We start from the raw sequence: 24,617 nt of genomic DNA, 5'->3' as shown, positions 1-24,617 counted from the left end.
GATATGAATACTGCCAAACACTAGTTCAATAACAAGCTTGTTCTGAAAATAAAATCATATTCTCAATGCTGGGCCATAGCCTTATCAGGAATATTCCAAGCATGTCACACATTGCTCAAGGACTCTGACTTGCTTTTGACACTTCTAAACCACGCCTTTCTCACCCTAGTTATCTGAAGTTTTTGACCGGATGGTCTGGTTGTAGACTGTAAAGAAAACCTGTCCGAGTGGTTACTGATTGGAATTCAGGTCATGAGGATTGTTCTATTAGCTACATACACATCATAAAATCAGCATTATATACTTACTGAATTAGTAATTGTGAAATGCATTGTCGGTGTTGATATTCTTTGACTGTCAAAAATATGTGTGCTTATTTCTCAGGTTTGTGTAATCAGTGCTGTGCTGCAGTTTGATGTTAACGATTTCATTCGGTGTTCTGTACTATAGCAGGGCTGTGTATTACTGCCACAACTCAAACATAAATGAATGTCTAACAGTACAAACTATAGACAAGGCAGCACTACCATTTCCATAAGGACAAGCAGTTTGTTGAAAGTGTATTTAATTCAAATAAAACCAATTTGCATTTGGATAAAATTCAGTGTCTTTATTGAAAATCAAACCACATTTCATTGCCTCTATTCCATATATGTCCACAGGAGTGTTACTCATACAATCCATGAGGCATCTGGGGAAATTTTCAGTGCTCAGCCCACAGAAGGAAGAGAGGTAGCCAACAATGAGTTCTTCAACTAATGTGACAAAAAAGGCTTTGGAAGACATGACTCTACATTCAGAATAGAAGTATTGCTAGAATTGCTGCCAAGGCATGATTTTTAAAAAATGAAGGCAAAGATGGTATGCTTAATCATCAGGGCTTCCACTTATGAGTAGTTGAATCACAGTCTGGTTAGACTTCCTGGAAGAACACATCATTAGGAGTTTGACACCAAGTTGTTTCTTGTTGCCCTAAACATCACCTCATAGGACTCAGGCAATTGCAAATACAGGCGATATTAACTGCGTGCCTTATGCTGATTTACTGGATTTAATAAAAGGCACAGAAGGCAAAGCAGCTGAGAAAGGGGGACAAATACCTCCCTCAGTGGAGGGAAATATCCTTGATCATCAGTTGACAAGGTACTAATAAATTATGTTGGGGAAAACATTTGCATAAAATGTGGATATACATGTCGAATGATTGTGTCATATACAGTATACAGCTTGTGTACAATGGACAAAACATGATATTGACTTAAACACATTCCACATCAAGAATTGTAAATTAATCAAGACATTTCAAATTTGAGTGTTTAAAGCAACAGCAGTACCTGTGTGTCCAAACAAATACATTCATTGACTGACTTAAATTCACACATTTGCCTGCTTGTTTATCAACCAGCATTCTCAAATAAATCTGAATATTATTCCACAAAGTGCATATGCCTTATGTCATCCGTCCGGATGTGTCTTAGTACACAGTGAGACCAGCACACACCAACACAAGAAAAACATTACTGGGCTATTATGCACACCGGACTCTTCTTTCCTTAGCTGTTACCTCACGCTGGCTTGGTAGCGTTCATGGCCTGCAGGATGGCAGGCTTCTCTTCAATGACGCGCACCAGCAGGTTGTCTATGTACTCTTCGAGCTCGCTGATTTTGCAGTCTTTCTTGGACAGGTCCGCTTGCTGCCTCACCACCAGTGTGATCAGCTCTTCATGGGTCAGCTGAGTGAATGGCCCGCTGTCAGCCATGCCTGCCACCTGTGTCAAGTACAAAAAACGTCAACGACAATGACTGAAGGGGGTTAGGGTTAAGTCTCAACTGGAAGATTATATAATGGCCTCACTGTGAGGTTACCAAAGTGTCATTGTGTTTTGGTCTGTGTTTTACTTATATTTAGGTCACAGTACCTTAACCTTTCCAGCTTTGCCACTGTGGAGATGCATATCTTTCAGTGCAGAAGTGCTGGTTGGGTACTGACTTTCAATAGTGTGCATGGGCTTCACTGGATGAGGCCTGTAAGGAAATGCATATTCTTAATAATAATATACAGAATAGCAATTACACAAAGATGGAAGCATATTTTGAAGCAAACTGGTCACATGTCAAGTCAACGTGTTTAAATGTGGGTTACACAACATATAACAGTTGAGTCTTTGTCAGGTCCAAAGTCCAAGCCAGAATTCACCAAGAAAACCAACAATCCCCACCAAGATAAGATCAAAGATTTCTTCACCCAAATAGCGACCAGGTTGAAAAGTGAATGAACTGTCCATAAATGCAAAATCAACAATTTGAAGTCTCACCTGGATAACGTGGAGTCAAAGCCACCTCCATTGCTAATCTGAGGACTGACAAGCAGAGATTCAGAAGGTGGCATCAATGCTCTCTTGGGTTTCTTTCTCGCAGACAAAACTTCTGCCTGTGAGGACGGTTCCTCCATTACAACAGGGAGAGGCTCTGAAAAAGGGAAAGCGGACGATGCGGGGAAAGGATCACTAGCAAATGGATCCTCTCCATCAGAAAGATGGACTTGAGCCTTCCCATCAGCTGGATGCCTTTGTGTGATGGAATCAATGACAACATCGCTTGTTGAGAGTTCTTGTTGACTTTTGCTTGTCTTTTCTTCTTCCGAAGGTTCTTTCTTAGAAGCTTTCAGAGAGTTACTTCTCGAAGGAGGTGATGAAATACGTCTTGATGAATTTTTCCTTTGGAAGACCGGACTGATTTGCTGGTCCTCATCCTCCCTTTTGCTTGTGTCATAGCCATTCAAACTTGAGAAGGGACTCGCTGCTTTCTCGTCACTGAAAATTTGATCAAGATCATCTGCAGTCATTCCAAGGTTTTCAGGTATTTGTTCCCTCTGTGCTACCCTGGTATAAAGATCATCTGATGTTCTGGCTGGTTTCTGTGGTACCACCAGGTGTTTGGAATGAAGGTCATGCTGTTCTGTTGGCTCTTTCATGGAAGACTTTTGCCTCGGTCTAGCAGTGGGAACTTCTATGTCAGAGGTATTTAGAGGTTTTGTCTGGTCAGCAGATGTTGCCGAATCCCAGTCCGTGTCGCTATTAGATCTGGAAAGAGACCTTGTGAGAGACTCATTGTTCCACCCGGAGTTCTGGCTTTCTCTTTGATCAGAATCTGAACTTGACCTGCTGTGCATTTGTTTTGGTGGCGGAGGGGCTGATACTTTTTTTGATGACCGACGTCTGCTTTCCTGTTGATGTGTTTGAAGATGTCCAACAGAAGCGCTCTCATCTGGAAATGAAAGTCCAGCCTCTCCAGGGTTCCCTGGCCCGTCCACACTCATCTCTGGACCAATCAGTTCTGGTGTATTGTCCATATGTCGTTGATTGACCTCAGCAATGATATGATCCCATCGCGTGTGCCCCTGTACCCCATGTCTTTTCTGAGGATATAGGGTTTCATAATCGGGAAGTGGGAGAGAGAGTTTTTTCGCTTGCTGAGATCCATTTGGTTGTCTGAGGACCTGCACCTCTCCGGTTCCACCAGACTGGGCCTCATATATGGGATACAAAGGTGGCAAGGGGGCTCTTCCTGTCCTATCAGCCATTGTGGGTGAAGATGACAAGTTGTCTCCACTGTAAGAAGGGGAGCTCGGTAGACTTTCCGAAGGGGAAGCAGGCCGACTTCGACTTGGGGAACCAGGCGGACTTCGATAGTGGATACCAGGAGCACTACTACTCGGGGAACCAGGAGGACTTTTACTCAGGGAATCAGGTGGACTTCTATACTGGGAACCAGGCGGACTTCTACTTGGGGAAGGAGGAGGACTTCTACTTGGGGAAGGAGGAGGACTTCTACTTGGGGAATGAAGAGGACTTCTATTTGGGGAACCAGGTGGACTTCTACTCGGGGAACCAGGTGGACTTCTACTCAGGGAAAGAGGAGGATTTCTCCTTAGGGAACCAGGTGGACTTCTACTCAGGGAAGCAGGCTGAATTCTAGTCGGGGAACCAGGAGAACTTCTATACTGGGAACTAGTAAGACTTCTATACTCGGAACCAGGCGGACTTCTACTCGGGGAACCAGGCTGAATTCTAGTCGGGGAACTAGGAGGACTTCTATACTGGGAACTAGTAAGACTTCTATACTCGGAACCAGGCGGACTTCTACTCGGGGAACCAGGCTGAATTCTAGTCGGGGAACCAGGAGGACTTCTATACTGGGAACTAGTCAGACTTCTATACTCGGAACCAGGCGGACTTCTACTCAGGGAACCAGGCTGAATTCTAGTCGGGGAACCAGGAGGACTTCTATACTGGGAACCAGTCAGACTTCTATATTGGGAACCAGGCGGACTTCTACTCGGGGAACCAGGAGGACTTCTACTCGGGGAACCATGAGGACTTTTATACTGAGAACCAGGCCAAATTCCACTCGGGGAACCAGGCCGAATTCCACTTGGGGAACTGGGGGGACTTCTATACTTGGAACCAGGCGGACTTGTACTCGGGGAACCACGTGGGCTTCTACTCAGAGAACCACGAGGACTTCTACTCAGGGAACCAGACGGACTTCTACTCGGGGAAGCAGACGGACTTCCCCTGAATCTCAGGGGAGCCAAGGATGAATGAAGGTTGGAGAATGTATCGGGGGAGTCATATGGTACACGAGAGAGGGTAGATTCAGTGGCGCCTGTGGAAGACCACTGCTGGTCCACTGGGTAGTCAGATTGTAGGTGCTCAGAGGATTCAGATTCCAGAGAATGACTCAATCTGCCAAGAAGTAGGAAAAAAGGCCTACAAATCAGTGAAACTATCAAATGACCCAGACTCAGGTCCACCAATGTACAGGCCCATCACCATATTAGCTTGTAGCTATCAGATCAACACATTTTCATGGCAAAATTAATTGGGACTCCTGTGATTGTTTAAACCACTGAGCATACATGTGAACTATAATGATTACACGCCTCTCTTAACCTGTTAGTAAATACACAACTTAATACCCACTGACAAGCTGCAGAAACAATGGCTGCTAGACATTTCTATTTTAAATAATGAAATGGTATATGGCTTCATTCATCAGCTATCTTAAACCCATTTAAACTGTAATGTAAATGCATTGCCAAAACTCGGATAGTTGAGTTAAACAGAATAATCAAACCAAAATCATCCTTGAACGCCACAACTTATCATCTGACACACAATCCAAAATCATTGACCAAAACGAGTGCAGTTTGCTCACCATGATGACCCAAAGCCAACAAAAATTGTCACCAAGGTCCAAATGGAAAGGAAAAATTAAAGAAAGGAGAAAAAGAAAAAACGCACACCCAAGATGTCGACATTACATGTCAAAGTGTAACTACTTCGACAAGCTCTTTCCACAACCTGTTCCACAACATCTTCACAAAAACTAACACGCCCTTTTTCTCATCATACGGCAGAGCGGTCTGGCTAAACAGGTCTGTCAACTGCTGAGTGGAATGAGAATCCAAGAGTCACCAGTGTGAGAGTCATGACAGTCAATTGCAAATAAACATTATAAACATGTATCAATGTGGGAAGAATGTTAAACACTTTCATTAGCAACGTAACAAGTGGCCGCCATCTTTGGAGAATTTTTAGGGAAAGTGATGCTGTTCGAAATATGTCATTTTGATATAGTGACTAAGAATCCCTGAGAATTTCGGCCCATGCAGCTCATCGGTAGATATTTTTAAATGAAATTGATCAGCCAATCGGATCAAGAGGTTCCCACAGTGGCAAATAAAATTAAAGGTTCTAGGAGTTATACTGTGTTACTTTAAATTTAAGGCTTTTTTTTTTCTCAGATATCACACAAAAGCACCCCCCAAAAAGGCATCCCCCCCCCAACACAAAAAAGGACTAAATTTCTCTAGAACGGTTACCCATCATCCAATTTTCTAAACTTTTGATGCGTTGTACTTAGGTTTGAGTGGCCTTTCTAGTCAGACTCAATTTTGACAGATCGTCAATTTTAGGCAATCTTGTTACATTGCTACTTTCATGTGCATGTCAAACTGTTAAGTGCATTCCACTGCAAAAACTAAGATGTTTTTCACATAATAAATGGTTTGCTCCTTGGTTCAACCATGAGTTAAAATGCACAAAACAGTAAAATGTACCGTATTTTCCGCACTAGGGGTGTTAAAAAAAATCGATTCGGCAATATATCGCGATACTACAGCACGCAATTCTCGAATCGATTCAATAGGCAGCCGAATCGATTTTTTAGCATCCATTTTTGATAAATATTTTTTAAAAAAGCGACTAACTTTCACACCTTAAGAATGGAAGAATGTTATATTAATGGTACATTAAACCTTAATATTTTATTTCAATGCTGTTCTAACATGAAAAAGGTTACAACCTGGCTCACAGTTATAAAACTGAAGTTTCAGGTCAATAAATAATACATTTTCATACAAATCTTACAGTGTACATGTACAAGTTTACTGAATGGTATTTTCTAAATTTGAGTAAAAAAATCGCAACAATCGACTTTTAAATTCATATCGGGATTAATCGGTATCGAATCGAATCGTGACCTATGAATCGTGATACGGATCGAATCGTCAGGTACGAGGCAATTCACACCCCTATTCCGCACTATAAGGCGCACCGTCAATGAATGACATATTTCTAAAAACAAAATCATATATAAGGCGCTACAGTAGAGGCTGGGGTTACGTTATACATCCATTAGATGGTGCTGCGCTCAAGGGAATGTCAACAAAACAGGACAGTCAAACTTTATTAATAGATTACAAACCAGCTTTCTGACAACTTCATTCACTCCCAAAATGAATAAACAGCTGTTTTATTATTTTCTCTGAAGTAAAGTATTAGTATTAGCTAGCTAGCTAGCTATACAAATGGCACTAGCTATACAAGATGGCGGGATCTTCTGCGCATGCGCGTCACCGATCGTGCAGGGTCACCGATAGCGTCTTGACAGCGAGACCTGTTGCGGCTCAATATTGATCCATATACAAGGCGCACTGGATTATAAGGCGCATGGTGAGCTTTTGGAAAAATTGAAGGCTCTTACGTGCGCCTTATAGTGCGGAAAATACGGTAATGAATAATGAAGAAGAAAGAATGTGCCCACAAGCAACATCAAAACTAAACTGCAATGGAGACTTACAGAGACTCTTAGCAGGAGTCACTTTGTGAAAGTGAGAGATATTTCTTGGGTACTGATTAACGTGAAGGGTTACCAGATTGATATACACTTCTGAAATAACAAATCACCTTTAACTCACTCACTCACTAGTCTACCAGCCATTTTATATTTTAAAAATTTCAATACCCACACAATATTGTGTTCTATGATTATATATACACACCGTATCTACCAAATAACAGAATAGCCTCTCTCCCTTATGCCTTTTTCTGTCCTTATATCATCAACAGTAGAAAAAAGGTAGGTTGCACAAAATGCAGCCATTTCTTCCTTAGAATCTCAAACTGTGCTGATCTCATATCTAAAATTGGGCAATGATGTCATCTACTGGTGGTTTTGCATCAGTCAAGATTTTTCCAAGTTTGACATTTACAGTGGAGCAGAATCAGATGCTCCCACACCCATCCCCAATGTAAAAACAGAATTGACAAGTATACATGTCAAGGGCAGTGAATTTAATAATATTATTATGTTAATATTAACACTATCTTACCCCAAGCATTTGTTTTTGAGCGCTAAAGACATTGTAATGGTTTTTCTAGGTATTTTTCCTGCTGAGTCTGAAAATGATAGTTTCTTTGAATTGGCTCGAGTTTTTAGATATCAATGTTTTTGACTATTGATAATTAATGTGCTCTGACAGTTTATGAAATGTACATTGATCGTTACTAAAAGTAGTGTTTCTGCTTCACCTGTTTTTGCATTTGTTTACTGCTAATATTTCCCAATTTCTTAAATTTATTGATTTTTGTATCATACATGACTTGAATAGAGAAGGCTGTCTTGAAAGACTACTGTATGGCCATTATTTTAAAAGACAGATAGTTGTAGCATAAAGAGAATACCAAAAATCATAACTTGCATATTACAAACACAATATATATATTTATGGAGCATCTCAAAAACTAGAGTCACTGATCATGTTAATGATATCCTAACAATAACTAGCAAACAGATAAGTATTCAATAAGCAATGTTATTTTCGTAAATCTCCCTATGTTCGTTTTTATTGTCATCAAATATACAACATTCCTAGTAAATCTCAGTATCTCATGCAGTTGTTGGCTATATTTTTTGAACAGGCCCAAAAGGCTACCTGGCGCCCGCGAGCACCACATTAGTGACACCTGCTCTTGAGATTATTATTTTTTGATTAAGGGAACTTGACTTTCTAATAGTGGAACTCTTTTGATAATAAATAAAACAACAAAACAAGAAGGCCTACCTTGGTTTAACTGTGGACACTCTTGGGTTACGATTTGGGAAGAGCGTGTCCGCCGAGCTTTGAGGTGTAAGGCTGGATTGCTGCTCATGAGGTGGACTTTCATAGCTGTTAAATTGAGTTGTAGAGCCGAGTGAAATATTCTCAAATGGGTCGCTGACTTTGAAGTCTTGCGGATCTCTCGTGTCATAGTGAGAATCTCTTAAGATCACTTCTTCAGGTTGCTGTGGCGCCTCCTCTTTTTTTCTCATGATTCCAAACAGAGATGAGAGTCTTTCGGTCATGGAGGTCTCCTCGTGACTTTTGTGCTCTTCGTTTTTTTGGGTCAGCTCCTCCATTCTGCGGCGCTCCTCATTCTCTGTCGCTTCCTGTCGCTTCCTGCGTTCTTCCTCCTCTTCCTCCCTCTGTTTCTCTCTTCTCGCTTCATCCTCAAGAAATTGCCTGTTCCTCTCATATTCGTCTGCCTTTCTCAGATTTTCTTCCTCCAGCCATCTCTTCTGTCTGTCCTCTTCCTCCTGCAATCTCACATCTTCAGTCTGTCTTCTTTCTTCTTCCACTTGACGACGCTGTTGTTCCATCATAAGCCTATCTCTAGTCTCGGATCTAAACAAAGGCACATGCCTGTCTGCCGTGACATTGGTGGTATGTTGATGTACGTTCTCCATCGAGCCTTGGCCGGAGCTGTTAAGACTGAGGGTAGAGCCGCTCCTGGGCTCTGCCTCTTCTGCATTCATATGGGTGCTGTTCATGCTGGGATTGTTAAGGTCACTTTTGCTGTGCTTGGAGCGGCTCAGTATGGACAACGGACCGAGAGACACCTTGCTGTCCGAGCTACCACTGCGCTTATGTCCAAGAAATTTGAATTTCTTCTTGACTATGAAAGAAGAGAAACGGAAGTGAGGTTATTGCTTACAGGAAGTACAGTACAGTAAGATTATATAAATTGCACTACTGCCAAATTTCCACTGAATGGTACCTATTTAAATTGACCATCTGTTGACAAAATCGGCATTCCCAGGTACTACGCGTTACGATTTCTAATAGGGTATATGCCACGGAAGAGACGGGACTTGCGACTTCCGTGATTTTGCACATGAGCTTTGATTCCAGTTCTGGGTTGCGACGTGTGTGCAGAGTTCCAACACTCAAATCCCCCACCCGCACGCTTGCATCGATTTTGCGGGAGCGCGCAGAACATCTCAGCTCTCTGATGTGCTTCGGATAACTGACAGACACACTACACACTTGCACCTGTCGACGGGAACATCCAACCGAGGGGCACGTCGTCGGAAGCACAAGTATTGGGACGCAGCCCACACGTCGCGAACCGGAATCAAAGTGCATGTGCATAAACAGTCCCGCCTCTTCCGTGGCATATGCCCCATAACTGGTAAGCCTGAAATTCTAAGTGCATCGATATGATGTGGGATGAACACCACACAATGTCACTCTTTGGTCAGAATTTTACTCCAAAGTCTCAACTTTGCTGCTCTCTTTAGAACCCCCCCCCCAAAAAACTCCAGTCCATACCACGGCAGCATACATGGCAAGAAGTAAATACAAGACTCCATTTAATTTCATTTTTTGATTAAAACAGTCTTTAAATTAATTAATGATTTAGATAAAACATGAATAATTGAATATTCAAAAATGGCCAGACTCCAAATATTTGAGTTGTCAGAAAAAGAGATGATGATAAAAAGGTGAAAGGTAAGATAAAAAAGTATATATATAAAAAAGTACCTAAAAATTTCCAGAAAGTGGCCATAAAATGTCCAAAAAGAAAGCGGAAATGCAGAAAATTACCACAAAATGTCCGTGAAATTACCAAAAATGTCAGAGAATTGGATTAAAAAAGGTAGTAAAAAATGTGAACAGTAAAATAATAATAAAAGAAAGCCCAAAAATGGCTGTAAAATGCATACGAAATTGCCAAAAAGTTTTATTAAAATAAATAAATTTAAAAAAGCAGGAAAGAAAATGTTTATAAAGTATATGAAATGCCCAGAAACAAAAGAAGAAATCCTGGAAATTTCCATTAAATACCCACAAAATCCCCAACCCAACCCCCCCAAAAAACATCCAAAAATTGATTAAAAAATAAAAAAATAAAATAAAAAAAATAAAAAAAAAAAGGCAGGAAAGAAAATGTAAATGAAAAAGTAACCATAAAATATACAGAAACAAAAGAAAAAATCTTGAAAATTACTATAAAATGTCCACAAAATTGGCAAAATGTCAGAAAATTGATAGCAAAAAGGCAGGAAAAAATAGCCATAAAATGCCCAATAGGAAGGAGAGAGACGGAAAATGACCATGTCCATAAAATTGCCAAAAATGTCAGAAAAATGCAGAAAAGTCTAAAAGTGTATGAAAAATCAAGTATGAAAAATTACAAAACAAAACAAAACAAAAAACAAAACAAAACAAAACAAAAACCAAAATCCAAAAGCAGAAGACAAAAGTTAGAAGAAAATAAATCTCAAAATGCTGCATATTTTACTGTTCTGGTGCAGCTCTAATCAGCTCGTGGCCTCACTACATTAGACTAAAACGAACACACTTTTTCGCTCATTACAATGTTCAAAGGCTTTGAGGCTCCAGACAGATTTTTTTTTTTTGGTATTTATTCGGCCTAAAATGGCTCTTTTGACAGTAAATGTTGAAAGTAAAAGGTACCTCTGTATCCATCAATTGGAAAATTGGCAGTATTATGCATGCACACACACCACAGTGACAGGCATATATGACAGTGGAGAAGCACCACACCAAACCTGTACACATAAGGGAAAGCATACCTTCAGGTGTTTCTACATTGATACCAGATGAGCGGCTGCCGCTCAGGGACGAGTTCCTCCCAGGAAGAGTCCCAAGGGTAGACATCGACTGAGAGCTGTTCCGATGCAAGTTGGATTTTGGAGCAAAGAGGTTCTTCAGCTTCGATGATTTTTTTTTCTCTCCTGAAGTTTGATTGGAGGAGAGTGAATCGCGGTCTCCCTCGCTGTCTGTCAGGACTTGGCTCATTGCCGAGCCGGAATCAGAGAAGCTGTCTTTTTTCTTCATGCGGACTTTGTCCTTGAATTTGGACATGCGGGAACGAGGCTTGTCCTTCATAGAAAGGTCCACCATGCTAGCTGACATGTTGTTCCTCATGAAGGTGATGCCGAGCAGTACGTCGCCACGCAGCTTGTCCGCTTTTCCATTCTTGTCCACCAACGGAAACCAACTAAAGAAGACAGAGAGAAGTAGAATCAGAAAAAATATTAAAACTGGAATACATTCAACCTTGCTTTCATGTAACACAAATGTTATAATTTATATATATATATATATATATATATATATATATATATATATATATATATATATATATATATATATATACATACATACATACATACATATATATATATATGTATACATACATATATATATATATATATATATATATATATATATATATATATATTTATTAGGGGTGTGAATTGCCTAGTACCTGACGATTCGATCCGTATCACGATTCATAGGTCACGATTCGATGCGATACCGATTAATCCCGATATGAATTTACAAGTCGATTCTTGCGATTTTTTTTTTTACTCAAATTTGGAAAATATCAAGAAAATGTATTTATTTATTGATCTTATTGAACTTCAGTTTTATAACTGTGAGCCACTGTATTTAACAAACAGGTTGTAACCCTTTTCATGTTAGAACAGCATTGAAATAAAATATTATGGTTTAATGCTCCATTAATATAATATTCTTCCATGCTTAAGGTGTGAAAGTTAGACGTTTTGTTGAATATTTTTCCATCAAAAATGGACATTAAAAAAATCGATTCGGCTGCCTATTGAATCGATTCGAGAATTGCGTGCTGTCGTATCGCGATATATTGCCGAATCGATTTTTTTTAACACCCCTAATATATATATATATATATATATATATATATATATATATATATATATATATATATATATATATATATATATATTAGGGGTGTTAAAAAATCGATTCGGCGATATATCGCGATACTACATCGCGCGATTCTCGAATCGATTCAATAATCAACTGAATCGATTTTTTTTTTTTTTTTTTTTTTTTTTTAAGGATTCACACCTTGAGCATGGAAGAATGTTATATGAACGGAACATTAAGCCTTAATATTTTATTTCAATGCTATTCAGACATGAAACAAATTACAACCTCTATAAGACTGAAATTTCAGATAAATAAATAATACATTTTCATATAAATCTTACACTCTACAAGCTTACTGATTAGTATTTTCTAAATTTGAATGAAAAAAAATCGCAACAATCGACTTATAAATTCGTATCGGGATTAATCGGTATCGAATCGAATCGTGACCTGTGAATCGTGATACGAATCGAATCGTCAGGTACTAGGCAATTCACACCCCTAATATATATATATATATATATATATATATATATATATATATATATATAAACGACGAGAGCAATTGGATGGGTGCTTGGGTTAGCTAAGCACATACAGCATTTTTTAAAACTGCGGTCAAAGCAGGTTTTCATAGCACTAGCACTGGATTTCAGAGTACACATGTTGTGGCCATTGACTACAAGTACAGTATTTTTTAGATTTGTCACACTTTTTTTCACAGTTTGACTGATCTTACAACTAAATATTTTTTATTTTTCTTCTTCTTATTATTATTATTATTATGCTTAATTCAATCTCTGGTGTAATAACCTTATTTATTGATTGATTGAATTTTTTTTATTTTATTATCTGTTCTCATTACTGCTGGACATGTAAATTTCCCAGAGGGAGCCATCCCAAAGGGATCAATAAAGTCAAGTTTAAGTCTAAGTCTAAGCAAATACGGTACTTTCTGTGCATTATTGCACAATAATAATAAATTATTATTATTATTATTATTATTATTATTATTATTACTGCACAACATATTTATTATTAATTATTATTATTATCTGCTACTACTACTGGAGTGTGGTGTAATGTTGTTGACTCAATGATGTCAAAAGCACAGAGTCAATGAGAGAAATTAGCTTGAAGGCTGAGCTGAGGATTGATTTGAACCAGAAGACGACATCATTGGTACGATCTGAAATGCCAATCATTCTTCATTTTTAGTTTTTGCCTGTGTGTACAGATGAATTTGAACTGTACAGTTGGTGGATTGACTATTAGTACACATCACATGTGCATGTCTGATGTACTGTATTTGTGATATAAGTAATTCATATATTCAATGAACTTAGGCATAGTGGTCATGGTCACATGCAAAACAAGCTAAATTAACACAAATAAAAAGTTAAAGCCTACCCAATTGATTTTTTTGTGACAGTGGTTGAGAGTGAAAGGCGTGTATATTATTATGAGCACAATGTCAAAGACAAATAAAGCATAGCAATTATGGGTGTATGTAGCCTCCCCACCCGTGTTCTTGCTGTTGTTAAGGATTAGCACTTATTGTCTGGAGGGAGAGAGAGGAGTGTTCTGGACCTGGAGGGACTTTTTGTACAAGAAAAAAACAACCAAAAAAAAAGCCCCCAAAAAACAATTATACCAGTTAGCCTGTACTTTGCTAGTACAATTTAAGTAAATGGGTATAGCAATATGTCTAGACATGATGAGAAGGGGTTGGTGTGTGTTTGATGAAAAGCAAAAATGCTCCCTTTCACTTAAAAAAAAAAAAAAAAAAAAAAAAAAAAAAAAAAAAAAAAATCTTAATCCAGTCATTTGGTTACCCTTTAACGTGATGAAGTTTAGCCAGTGAATTTGTGGTGTTATCTGCAGTTCATGGGGAGTTGACTGCCGCATCAGTCAGAGAGACCTCTGGTGGGTTTCTTGTAAAGATAACAGTCAGGAGACAAGCTTGGGAATGAAATCAACATTCCTCTGAGTGATGTCATGAGGGTTACACTAATTTGAGCCATCTCTCATTTTCCACCCTGTGGACTAGGCCAAGTCAAACAACACTGTCTGATATGTCTCACAACTGCAGTTTGCATGCACTCATTGGACACTTCATTAGGTACACTTGACATGCAATAAAAAAAAAAAAAAACCTTGCCTTTAGAAGAGAATAAGGCCGTTTTTGACAGCTTCTAAGTTATTCCTGTGTGTTATTGTGCTTTTCCAACTCTCCAATAAATGTTTTTTTTAACAGTTTAAGCCAGAAATTACCCTCCCACACGATTTCAGCACATTCTAGATCTAAACTCATGAATAAATATACGTACAATACAGTAACTCATTTTAAGGTCAGTGTACTTAGAAGAGGTGGGCGCGTTAATAAATTCTGAGCATCCTTCATTCATAAGGCGTCAACAGTCAGGACACTTTTCCATCATCGTCCATTTGTCAACATTTCAAGCCGAACGGAATTGTAATCATCAATCTGTCAGTTGTCATTCCTCGATGAATTGGGCATCTGTTGATGTTTCTGCCATTTGTCAGCAAAATCGGAATAATATGGATGACTGATTGATAATGACACTGATGGACAAAAACATATTTCTGCCAATGCTCAGTCCACCAATTTTTCAAAGATTTTCGTCAACTGTTAATAGTCAACAGGACTTTTGATAGTTACTACTTCACAAAAAAATGTAATAATTAAATAATAAATAAAGCTGCTGAATGCAGAAATTTGAATTTCGAATCGCTACTGCCACCTGCGGTCAAACAAAAAACAAAAAAACAAAAAAAACACGCTGTTCTTCACGTACACAATGCGCACAGGATTCACATCCACAGACAGAGGGCGGGAATTTCAAACCCGAATCCAGTCTGAAAACTATTGGCCAAAGGCTTGCAGGAGGACCCATTGTGAACAGCTAAGGTGTTAATCTACTAATTAGAAGACATTTCAGCCATAAATGTTAATGGTCCAATAATAAAAAAATAAAAAAAGACTATTGTAAAGATATTTTTTGACAAATTGTTACAAAGAGACTTTAAACTTTAAAATATGACATCCCCCACAAAAATTTATGAAATTTTACAAATGATTTCTGCGTTTGTTTTGAAAAATGAAAAAAACAGTGAGCTTACTCAGAACAGGTTTTTCTTTTTATTGCCCCCTCTGGGATTTGCATATTTTTTTCTGATACTAAAGCAGCTCTGAAACAGTTTTTGCCCCCAAAAAATGTTTCTCTTTTTGCAACATGCAAAATGGCAATGTTTGCCTTCCACCAGGCTCCTTTCTTTTCAAAGGTAAAACACTATGAAACAAAATCACACCACTCAATTTTGCTTGCACCTTAGCATGAATTAAACTTGGTAATCATCTTTTTAAGATATAATTGCTAGAGATGTGGAAGAGTCGCTAAATATAGCAACCAGATAGCCAAGTTGGCAACTCTCTGCTTTTGTAAAATAGCTCATCTCAGTTTACATCCATGTTGTATGTAGTAAGCGCTGCATGTCAGCGGGTATGCGTTTTGAACTACGGAAGCCGCTTAAAAAAAAATAAAAAATTCTTGACATGTAATCTCAGGGTAGTACAATGCAGAAGACATTTCTCTGAATGCTGTTCTATATCACAACAAAAAAAAAAGCATTAAACATTATTGTGAACCTACAGTCACAGTAGTTATAATTGATGATGTCTTTTTCAGAGGAAAACCTCGTTTCACAAATTAACTGGAAAAATGTCACTCCACCCAAAAAAATAATCCAATTCAGTCATCTGCAGTCCAACAGCATCATTCACTGCACTAATCGTAGCTTTTGTAACCAGCCAAGCTCCTTGGCATACTTTATCTGAAGGCAACTTTTGTCAATTTTATCAGGAAAACGCCTGCTTTTACTTCCAGCATCTTGCCTTCGTCAATGTCACCATGACGTGCCCTCAGTGGGTTTAAATAGACAATGAATTGTTCCACCAGTTGACTGACTGGATGTTCATTAACACGCTGTTCTTACCCAGCCTTGCCCCTCAAGCATGCGCTCGCTCTTCCTGCAAGTCAGGTTCCATCTGTTAAGTGCTGAGAATATTTCGTTTTGGTGCCAAATGCTGAACAATCGGTTGTTTTATTTATGCCTATGCAATGCCTTTTTCCAAATACATCAAAAGAAGTTCATTTGTATTTTGATTGTGTTTATGTGTTTGTTTTGAAACAAACCACCGGCATGTCATCATGGCTACAAGTACTAACTATTGAAGGCTTGAAGTCCAAAACAGTTGTGCAATTTGGAATTCATTTGAATTTGATCATGATTTTCAGGAAAAACATGCCTCTAAAAATAACTGAGCAGAACGTTAGAGTTTAGTCACCATCATGTACGGTATTGGATATTGTGCCAGCTCAAAAAGGGGTGGGACAAGGAAAGAATGCTGGCTGCGGCACAGAGTTTGAATGTGTTTACAGTACATGTTATGGTTAACTTAGCAATGGAAAACGTCTTGTTCCCTTGTGTGACACATAAGAATATTTAAACAACAAATCTAAACGAATAACAGCAAGTTACTTTGTGTATGTTTTATATTAACTCATTCACTCCCAGCCATTTTTAAAGAGGAATCCCGTTCGCTCCCGGCTGTTTTACTGGATTTTGGCTGATTTTGCCAGACCGACGGAATATTGTCTTCTATTGCTATAAAAACATGGAAGCTACCAAAAGAAAGATTAAAGTCTCTTCTTTCATCAGGAAAAAAAAGTATGTTTCTATCTGTTTCCGTTTTGCAGCAATTAGCATTAGAAGAAGGCTAAGTTTCATCAGTTTTCACAAATTTATTTAAAATTGGAAGTAATTGAGCTTTTTTTTTACATGGCCCTGGTTGCTCTCCTTTGCTCTGCTGCCACCTGCAGGCCGTTTGTGTAATAACTACCATTTCTTCAACCGTTCTTTGCAGTTGAGAGGTCTTTTGTATGCGCTAGCATAAAATACATAAAAAACGTAATAATACGTCTTTGGGAGCAAATGAGTTAAGCAGCAGTTAGCGTATTTTTACACCTTAAACATTTTCCTGTGAAGTTTCTCATAGTTCTATTTCGTCCCTCCCGACCACTAGGTGGCGGTGCTGAAAACAGCACAGAAATCCCCCATGGGCAAGCGTCACTCAAGAAAGAACACATTAAAGGACATGTCCATGGTTCCGGCTGACGTAATCCTCATGTATAAAAAAGGATAGTAACCGGAACACAATCTCTTTTACCCTTCTTGCACGGTTCACTCACATTGTTTACCACTGTTTTTTTTTGTCCGTTGCTGGTGGCCTGACGTATCGGGTGCAGGTCTCTTCAAGTTCATCTGGAATTAGCTGCCCTGTCCGTGAAGTTGCGTGAACAATCGCGAGAGCTAACAGGGACAATAGCGTGTACGCACGCACATGACGTCATGCTCAGAGCAAAAGCTAAAGTTTCCGGCCCGAACGCTCCAATATGTTTTCCTTTTATAGAAAAATAGGGGCAACAGTCATTGTGCCACAATCGTGCCTTCTGTCCATTATACAATTCTTAAAACATGTGCGGGTGAAAAATATGGTTATTTTAACACTCAAATTTGAGTCTAATCTTGCATCGTGCACCTTTAAGTGACACAAATCCACCCGACAGTGGCATGCAGTGAAGAGTCAGGGCCTCCACGGTCATCACACTATTGGAAACACTGAGCTACAATTAGGCTACTTTGATTACTACAATTACTTTGACTTTAATGGAAATTAATATCCGCAGTTAATGAGCAATACAACATAAATGTACCATATTTGGAGTGAACCATATTTAATAGTATTATTTTTTGCTGTTATTTAGATTAACAGCTGTTGTTTTAATAGTTTTTACCATTAAAAAAAAAAATACTCTCCTACCTAATCTGATCATAAAACCCATAATGGATTATTAGAGGCAACTGCAAAGCTCCTTCATCTGTAACAGTTATTCTCACACCCTACGTTCGCATGGAAGCAGTGGGGCAACCTACTAAAGTTAGCATCAAGGTGAAAAGCTGCGCGCAATCCCGCATGCTGGCCCTTTTCAAAACAAAGCAAGTGGAGCATTCAAGAAGAAACAAACAATTCAGACATGAATAGCGGAAGAGCAAGGACTGAAATCTTCCATCAAAGTGTAAAATCTTCATATACAAATACAAGATAAGCGATGTAACCAAGAGACTTTTCAAATGGTTATTTCAAATATTAAGAAGGTAACACTAGGAGTGGATCTTTCTCAATATTAAATCTTTCTGTTCATAATGTGTTCACCTACGAGGGTGTGTGAGCATCTAAATGTTACACCCAAGCTTCATTTAAGCACCATTGTCATCCAAGACATTAGGGTGTGAGGCTGTGAGCACAGTGTATTGAGGTAATGGCTCTGAGGAATGTAATGAGATGACAGCAGCAATGTGAGACATTGATTCCAGGGTGGGTCTGCGACATATCATCTCCGCCTACCACACACATCAATCAGGCTTCGTCCACAACATCAAAAATGATTAGAAGGATCAGAAACGGGAGCAAGTGAGACATCATACCAACACTGAATTTGAAGGTTATGGACACATTTCACATTGCACTGTTACCAAAAAGCACACACACATTAAAATATCTCATTAGCAGCCTAAAACTGGAATTTATCCAGTTAGCTTTGCAACGCTACAGGTTCATGGGACACATATAAAACAACTATTCACAATCACACCTATGGGCAATTTTGAGAAGCTAATGTGCATGATTTTTTAAATGTGAGAGGACAACGCGAAGTCAATAGTAGTAGTAGATATAAATGCGAGATTTTTTTTATATTTTTTTTTAAACCCGTGTATTTCTCCTTTTTTACACTGATTAAGTGCCAGTAAACAAATGAGTCACATGGCCTGGTCGTGAATCAAAAGGCGACCACTGTGTCACAACAATAAACCAATGATGTGTCTGCATGAAATGTAACAAACATCGGTGATTTGTGTCTATAAAACTAGTGGAAACTTGAAATCCATTAGAGGATTGATTCTTTATTTAACTGAGTTTTGTATACATCTTTGCGTAACTTCACACCAATCTGGAGAAACAGATACATCTTATCACAATAAAGTGTCATTATTCTAAATGAAATGTGCTTACTCTGGCTTTTGGCGACTTTTGTTTTCGTGCAGCTCCACCAAGTTAACCACAGCTTGGCCCAGGAACTTGTCGAGCCCGGCCTGGACTCGGTGCATGACAATAATGTACAGCGTGCAGCGGTCGACGTTGCCCGGGTGGAAGAGCGGCAAGGCGAACGTAGCCTCCTCTCTCCACATCGGGGCCGTACTCTTCTCCGCAACCGCGGTGGAAAACTTGTCTTTGGCCACCTGGATGATGGCATAGGCGTCGTTGGTGCCATTCTTCCCCTTGGGGCGAAGGTACCGAGCCTGGTGCACCGTTACCTGGACGCTGGTGGGGAACGACTGCTGGCTTTGGTCGGCCAGAGACATCGTCGCAGTCCACGGGAAATGTGCCCAAAAGCTTCCCGAATGGAGGCTTGCTGTGCTGTTGCTATTTGTTAACCTTCGACGTCCTTTGATAACTGAAGGTTTAGCGTTACCGAGCTCGGCTTCGGTTCAGGAAGCTCAGGTTCGTACGTCCCCCTCATCCCTCGTAACGCTACATTTAAGTGTATGGCGCACCAGACGATACAATAAAAGTTAACCGAATTGGATAACCAAATATTTTTTTGGGAAAAAAGAATGAATATTGCATACAAGTCCCTTGATATGCGTTGCGGTAAGTTAAAAACACTTACTTCCTCAATGTTTGTGATTACCACTGAGACTCTACATACGCACATCTGATTGGCTTGATGTGGCTGTCAATATTTTTTGTCATTCGCTGATTGGACCGTGTTGACAAGGGGCGTCACTTTTCAGTTAACTGTTAACCAAAGAGATAAGATCGGGAGCTGTTTGGCTCAGAAAAAAATGGTATGTCATCGACTGATGTTTTAAAGAAAAAAAAAAAAAATGTCCAGTGACTCATAAAAAAAAAAGTGTTGTCTGTAAAAGTCCAGTGACTCATAAAAAAAGTGTTGTCTGTTGCCATAACACTCTTCCTACCATAACACTGTTACTACCTAAAGAAGTACCAGTACTTAAAAGAACATACCACTTAAAACTCATTTCAGCGAATAAAAGTGCAAATATCTATGGCGTTTTATTCCCTGATTGGATGATTTTTTTTTAAACCGATTAACAAAATAAGAACATACCCTTGGCAACAAATGATCACGCGATAATCCAAAAACGGTCGCTACTGTACTTAATGCAAAGATATTCCTAAAAAGTACTATAAAATCCTAATCGCTCAACATAAATTGGCGATTTTTTTTTTTTTTTTTTTTTTTAGGGAAGAATTAAATTAACCATTTCACAGAATGGCTGGTTAGTTGTTCCTTGAAGAATCTTCGAAATGACTATCGGAGTCTGTGACATTCTCAGGTGTTAACGACTGATAAAATGTATACATTTTGGGAAATGTAACAAAATGTACACAAATTTGAGTTAATCTATTTTGATTAAAACACTTAATTCAGACATGCTGGTGACCAAATAAGTGCTTGGGTTTATTTATAGACTCATAATATTTGTAAACAATGGACATTGAATTCCGAGCTATCATGATTACATTAATATCATGATTACATCACAAGTCTTACTCAGTGAAAGGATGCTCTCCGCTCACTGAAAAGACTTTGGATCATTGTAATTTGATTTGTGAGGGTTATTTTGATTTCAAAATGTTATTAAATGTCGTTTGATTACTATAAATCTTCCTGGTTTGTATGCGAGTCACAGGCAAAAGCAATACAATACTGTACGCCGTTCGTTTTCACCGTGTAAGGTGCTTTGCATTGGGTTAATATCAGAAATGCCAGGATGATTTACATAGTTTGACTTTTCTGCCTTTTTTTTTTAAATTCAATTCTCTGACATTTTTTGGGGGGGCAATTTCATGGATATTTTATGGTAATTTTCTGCTTGTTAATATCAGAATGAATGTGTGGTAGCCGAAGACAGTAAATGTGTGTCCATATTAGGATGTTGTCACATGTGGTGGATCATTCTCTGGATTTCACAAAGACTTCCTGAGAACAATGACCATAAGCGACAACAAGATCCGTAGCGGAAGCCCGAGTTCCTGTAATACAACTTCCTTAGCTATATAAAATGCAAATGGTAAAAACAGAACTAAGGGCTTATGTTGATCGACTTACATTTTAAGTATACATGACACATATACAGACTAAACTGTATATTAAAGCTGCTCTTCGTAAATATTTGCCCCAAAATATCTTTGCAATAGCCTTTTTATTTTACCATTTATGACTGAAACTAGTGGCACGGTAGTCGAGTGGTTAGCACGTCCGCTTCCGAGTTCTGAGGTCTCCGGTTCGAGTCCAGGCTCGGACCTTCCTGGGTGGAGTTTGCATGTTCTTCCCGTGCCCGCGTGGGTCTTCTCCGGGTACTCCGGTCTCCCCCCACATTCCAAAGACATGCATGGCAGGTTAATTGGGCGCTCCGAATTGCCCCTAGGTGTGTGTGTGAGTGTGGATGGTTGTTCGTCTCTGTGTGCCCTGCGATTGGTTGGCAACCAGTCCAGGGTGTCCCCCGCCTACTGCCCAGAGCCAGCTGAGATAGGCGCCAGCAGCCCCCGCGACCCTTGTGAGGAATAAGCGGTCAAGAAAATGGATGGATGGATGGATGGATGACTGAAACTAGTTAGTCGATTAATTTCACAATGGGTACTCTTGCAAGCCACTAGCTAATAGTTTTCAGACTGGGTTTGAATTTCCCTCTGTCTGTGACATGAGAAGGGTGCATGTGTGAAGTTTAATTTTTCGGCCACAGGTGGCAGTAGTGATTTGAAATTAAATTTTCTACGTTCAGTATCATTATGTACTGTATATACTTCATATGTGTGAATATAATTGCATTTTATTACAAGGACCTACTATACTCAGAATGCATAACAATAAAAGAAATTATTGTTTATTAGTTTTCATTCAGAAATCTCAGATTCTTTTAATTGACAATGAATTATGTACACGCATACACACTTTCACACACAAGCACACGTTCCAACAACAGTTCACACTCTACACATGCAAAAAAAGTACTTAAAGCAAACACGACCGTGAAAGGAATTGCATAGTTGTGTACTATAAAAATGAACAGTCTTCTGAAATGCATAGAATAATCAAAACTAAAACAATAAATCTCTCATTAAACTTAAGTCTTAAATCCTTATAAATCAATATATGCACAATATTGCAATATTGTCAGTTGAATAGAATAAACGTAATCTTTTTTTTTACTGGACTGAATTGTTTTTTTGTTTTTTTTACTATTTTACATCAAATTATTCGCCACTGCAACATAAGTAGCAGTTTGGGGTCTTAGATCCCTTTTTTAAAAATCTTAAATTATATAATAATAATAATCAAAAATCAAAAGAGCCATTTAATGAAACAGTCTTGTCATTGAAAAAGCTGGAAAAGTAATACTGACATTCATGTACACTTCCAAATGATATTACACAGTGGTTTCGCTCTTCCACAAACTACTCTTCACTCCCACCGAACTTTGGGAGTGATCTGTGCCGCTCATGTCGTGCTCCAGCTCTCGAACCGAGTTCTTCAGGGTGCCGTTTGGGGCTGCAGCGCCCGGCACCGTTGTGGTGATGCTGTTTAAAGGGTACGAACAGCGTTTGGCCTCCCGCTCTGAAGCGGCCGCCAGCTTCAAATTGTCCCTGCTGATGCATCGCCGGTGCGCGCCATTCATGGTCACCCTGCTGGCAATGGAGGGGAGGAGAGGGTAAGGCTTGCGGGTGCCGCTGCTTCCCCCGTCGCTGCCTTCCGAAGGGCTGGTGGCCACCGATTGGCCCGCGCGCTTTCCGTTGCTCGGCGGGCCCGCGCGGCTCTCCGGGAGGCTGTGATGGACGCTCCCGTTCTCGCTGGTGGCTTGTTTATGCGCCGCTGGACCCAAAGCGCCGAGGCTGCCCCCGCCTCCCGCTGTCCTTAAAGCTTTGAGACGATAGTGACCTCTGCCGTCACCCCGATGGTGATACTGGCTACTGCCTTGTTTAGTCCTGCTGTTCACTTTCCTCCTCTGAGGATGCACTGGCACCGAAGCGTGAACGCCGGGGAAAATATTGTTCGACGCCTTGGCGACATTGTCAGTACTGGTGCCGGCGTTGATACCGGCAGCGGCCCGCGAGGCGTCGCTCAGAGCATCTTGCGTCACCTGCAGCAGGTTGGTGAGCTTGCAGGGCCCGGGTCCGACGCTGCTGATGGCGCTCGGCGTCGACGACGAGTTGTGCGAGTCGCCGGGTTGGTGGCAGTTGATGTAAAGCTGGGATTCCCGCTCGGAGGACCGCGCGCCGCTTCCCGTTGCGCAAGCGTGCGCGTAGGTCGACGCGGGGCGGGCGGCGCCGTGACCCGGGCAGCACGGCAGCCACGAGGCCTGCACGTCCGCACGACGGAAGCAGTGGTGCGCCACCAAGAACACCCCCAGGGCGCTGGCCACCATTCCGTAAAGCGAACTAAACAACAAGCTAGCGTGCCCAGTCAGGAACACGGCCATGGCGCCGCAACACCACAGCACCACGAACAGGAAGTGGGTGGCAGCCAAAATTAAAAACTGCGTCTTTAGCGAGTACTGGTCCTCTGAAGCCGCGCTGGAATTTAGAGGAGCCACAGCTGAGTCTGTGGACAGGAGGCTGATGCTTCCTGCCAGCGCAGGCTGGCTCTCGGTCACAGGAGAAGACGGTGCGGTTCCTGTGCATTCCTTGGCTGGACGGTGCCGCAGGCAGAAGACGGTGCACAGGAAGTAGATCCAGGTCACCAACAATACGAGGCCTGCTGGGACAAAGAAAGCCCCCAGGCTGGGGCGCCACACCAGCCAGCAGCTGCAAGAGGCGGGAAAGGATCCGTGAAGGGTCAATGCACAACAGGGACATCATTGTAAAGCCGCCCAATCACACAAAATTATTCACTTTTGCTGCTCAACATAACATAAAGCAGGGGTCTGCAACCTGCGGCTCTGGAGCCACATGTGGCTCTTTCGTCCCTCTCCTGCCATGTGGATCTCTAAAACAATTAGTAGAAATTCACTTTTTTTTTTAAGATAAAAAAAATCCCTTTAAATGAATTCATGATTTAGATAAAAAAAAAAAAAGAATAATTCAATAAAAAAAAAAACAGAGCGCAAATTTTTAAGT

The 24,617-nt window shown here is 40.1% G+C and overlaps 2 protein-coding genes across 5 annotated transcripts in view; both read right to left on the bottom strand.

Annotated features, from left to right (window-relative positions):
• Positions 1-595: 595 nt before the first annotated feature.
• On the bottom strand, positions 596-20,401 carry rab11fip1a (RAB11 family interacting protein 1 (class I) a). 4 transcript variants are annotated; one of them, XM_077522247.1, is made up of 7 exons: positions 19,488-20,401; positions 11,206-11,633; positions 8,411-9,281; positions 3,967-4,748; positions 2,316-3,894; positions 1,920-2,025; positions 596-1,769 (listed from the first exon to the last, which is right to left on the bottom strand). In XM_077522247.1, the coding sequence occupies exons 1-7, from the start codon at positions 19,835-19,837 to the stop codon at positions 1,566-1,568; spliced, it is 4,320 nt and encodes a 1,439-aa protein (XP_077378373.1). In that variant the 5' UTR covers positions 19,838-20,401; the 3' UTR covers positions 596-1,565. The 4 variants fall into 4 exon arrangements, with proteins under 4 accessions (XP_077378373.1, XP_077378372.1, XP_077378374.1 ...); XM_077522246.1 differs by having other exon boundaries at positions 2,316-4,748; XM_077522248.1 differs by lacking the exon at positions 3,967-4,748 and having other exon boundaries at positions 2,316-2,360; positions 19,488-20,395.
• Positions 20,402-22,361: 1,960 nt separating this feature from the next.
• The window catches only part of adgra2 (adhesion G protein-coupled receptor A2), a 54,519-nt gene continuing 52,263 nt past the window's right edge, over positions 22,362-24,617 (bottom strand). The window contains exon 19 of the mRNA XM_077522798.1: positions 22,362-24,305. Coding sequence (XP_077378924.1) covers positions 22,931-24,305 — 1,375 coding nt within the window. The 3' untranslated portion in view covers positions 22,362-22,930. The remainder of the gene's footprint in view (positions 24,306-24,617) is intronic.

This window comes from Festucalex cinctus, chromosome 5 (genome assembly GCF_051991245.1).
Source record: "Festucalex cinctus isolate MCC-2025b chromosome 5, RoL_Fcin_1.0, whole genome shotgun sequence".
NCBI lineage: Eukaryota > Metazoa > Chordata > Actinopteri > Syngnathiformes > Syngnathidae > Festucalex > Festucalex cinctus.
This window is presented reverse-complemented; position numbering and strand designations above follow the sequence as displayed.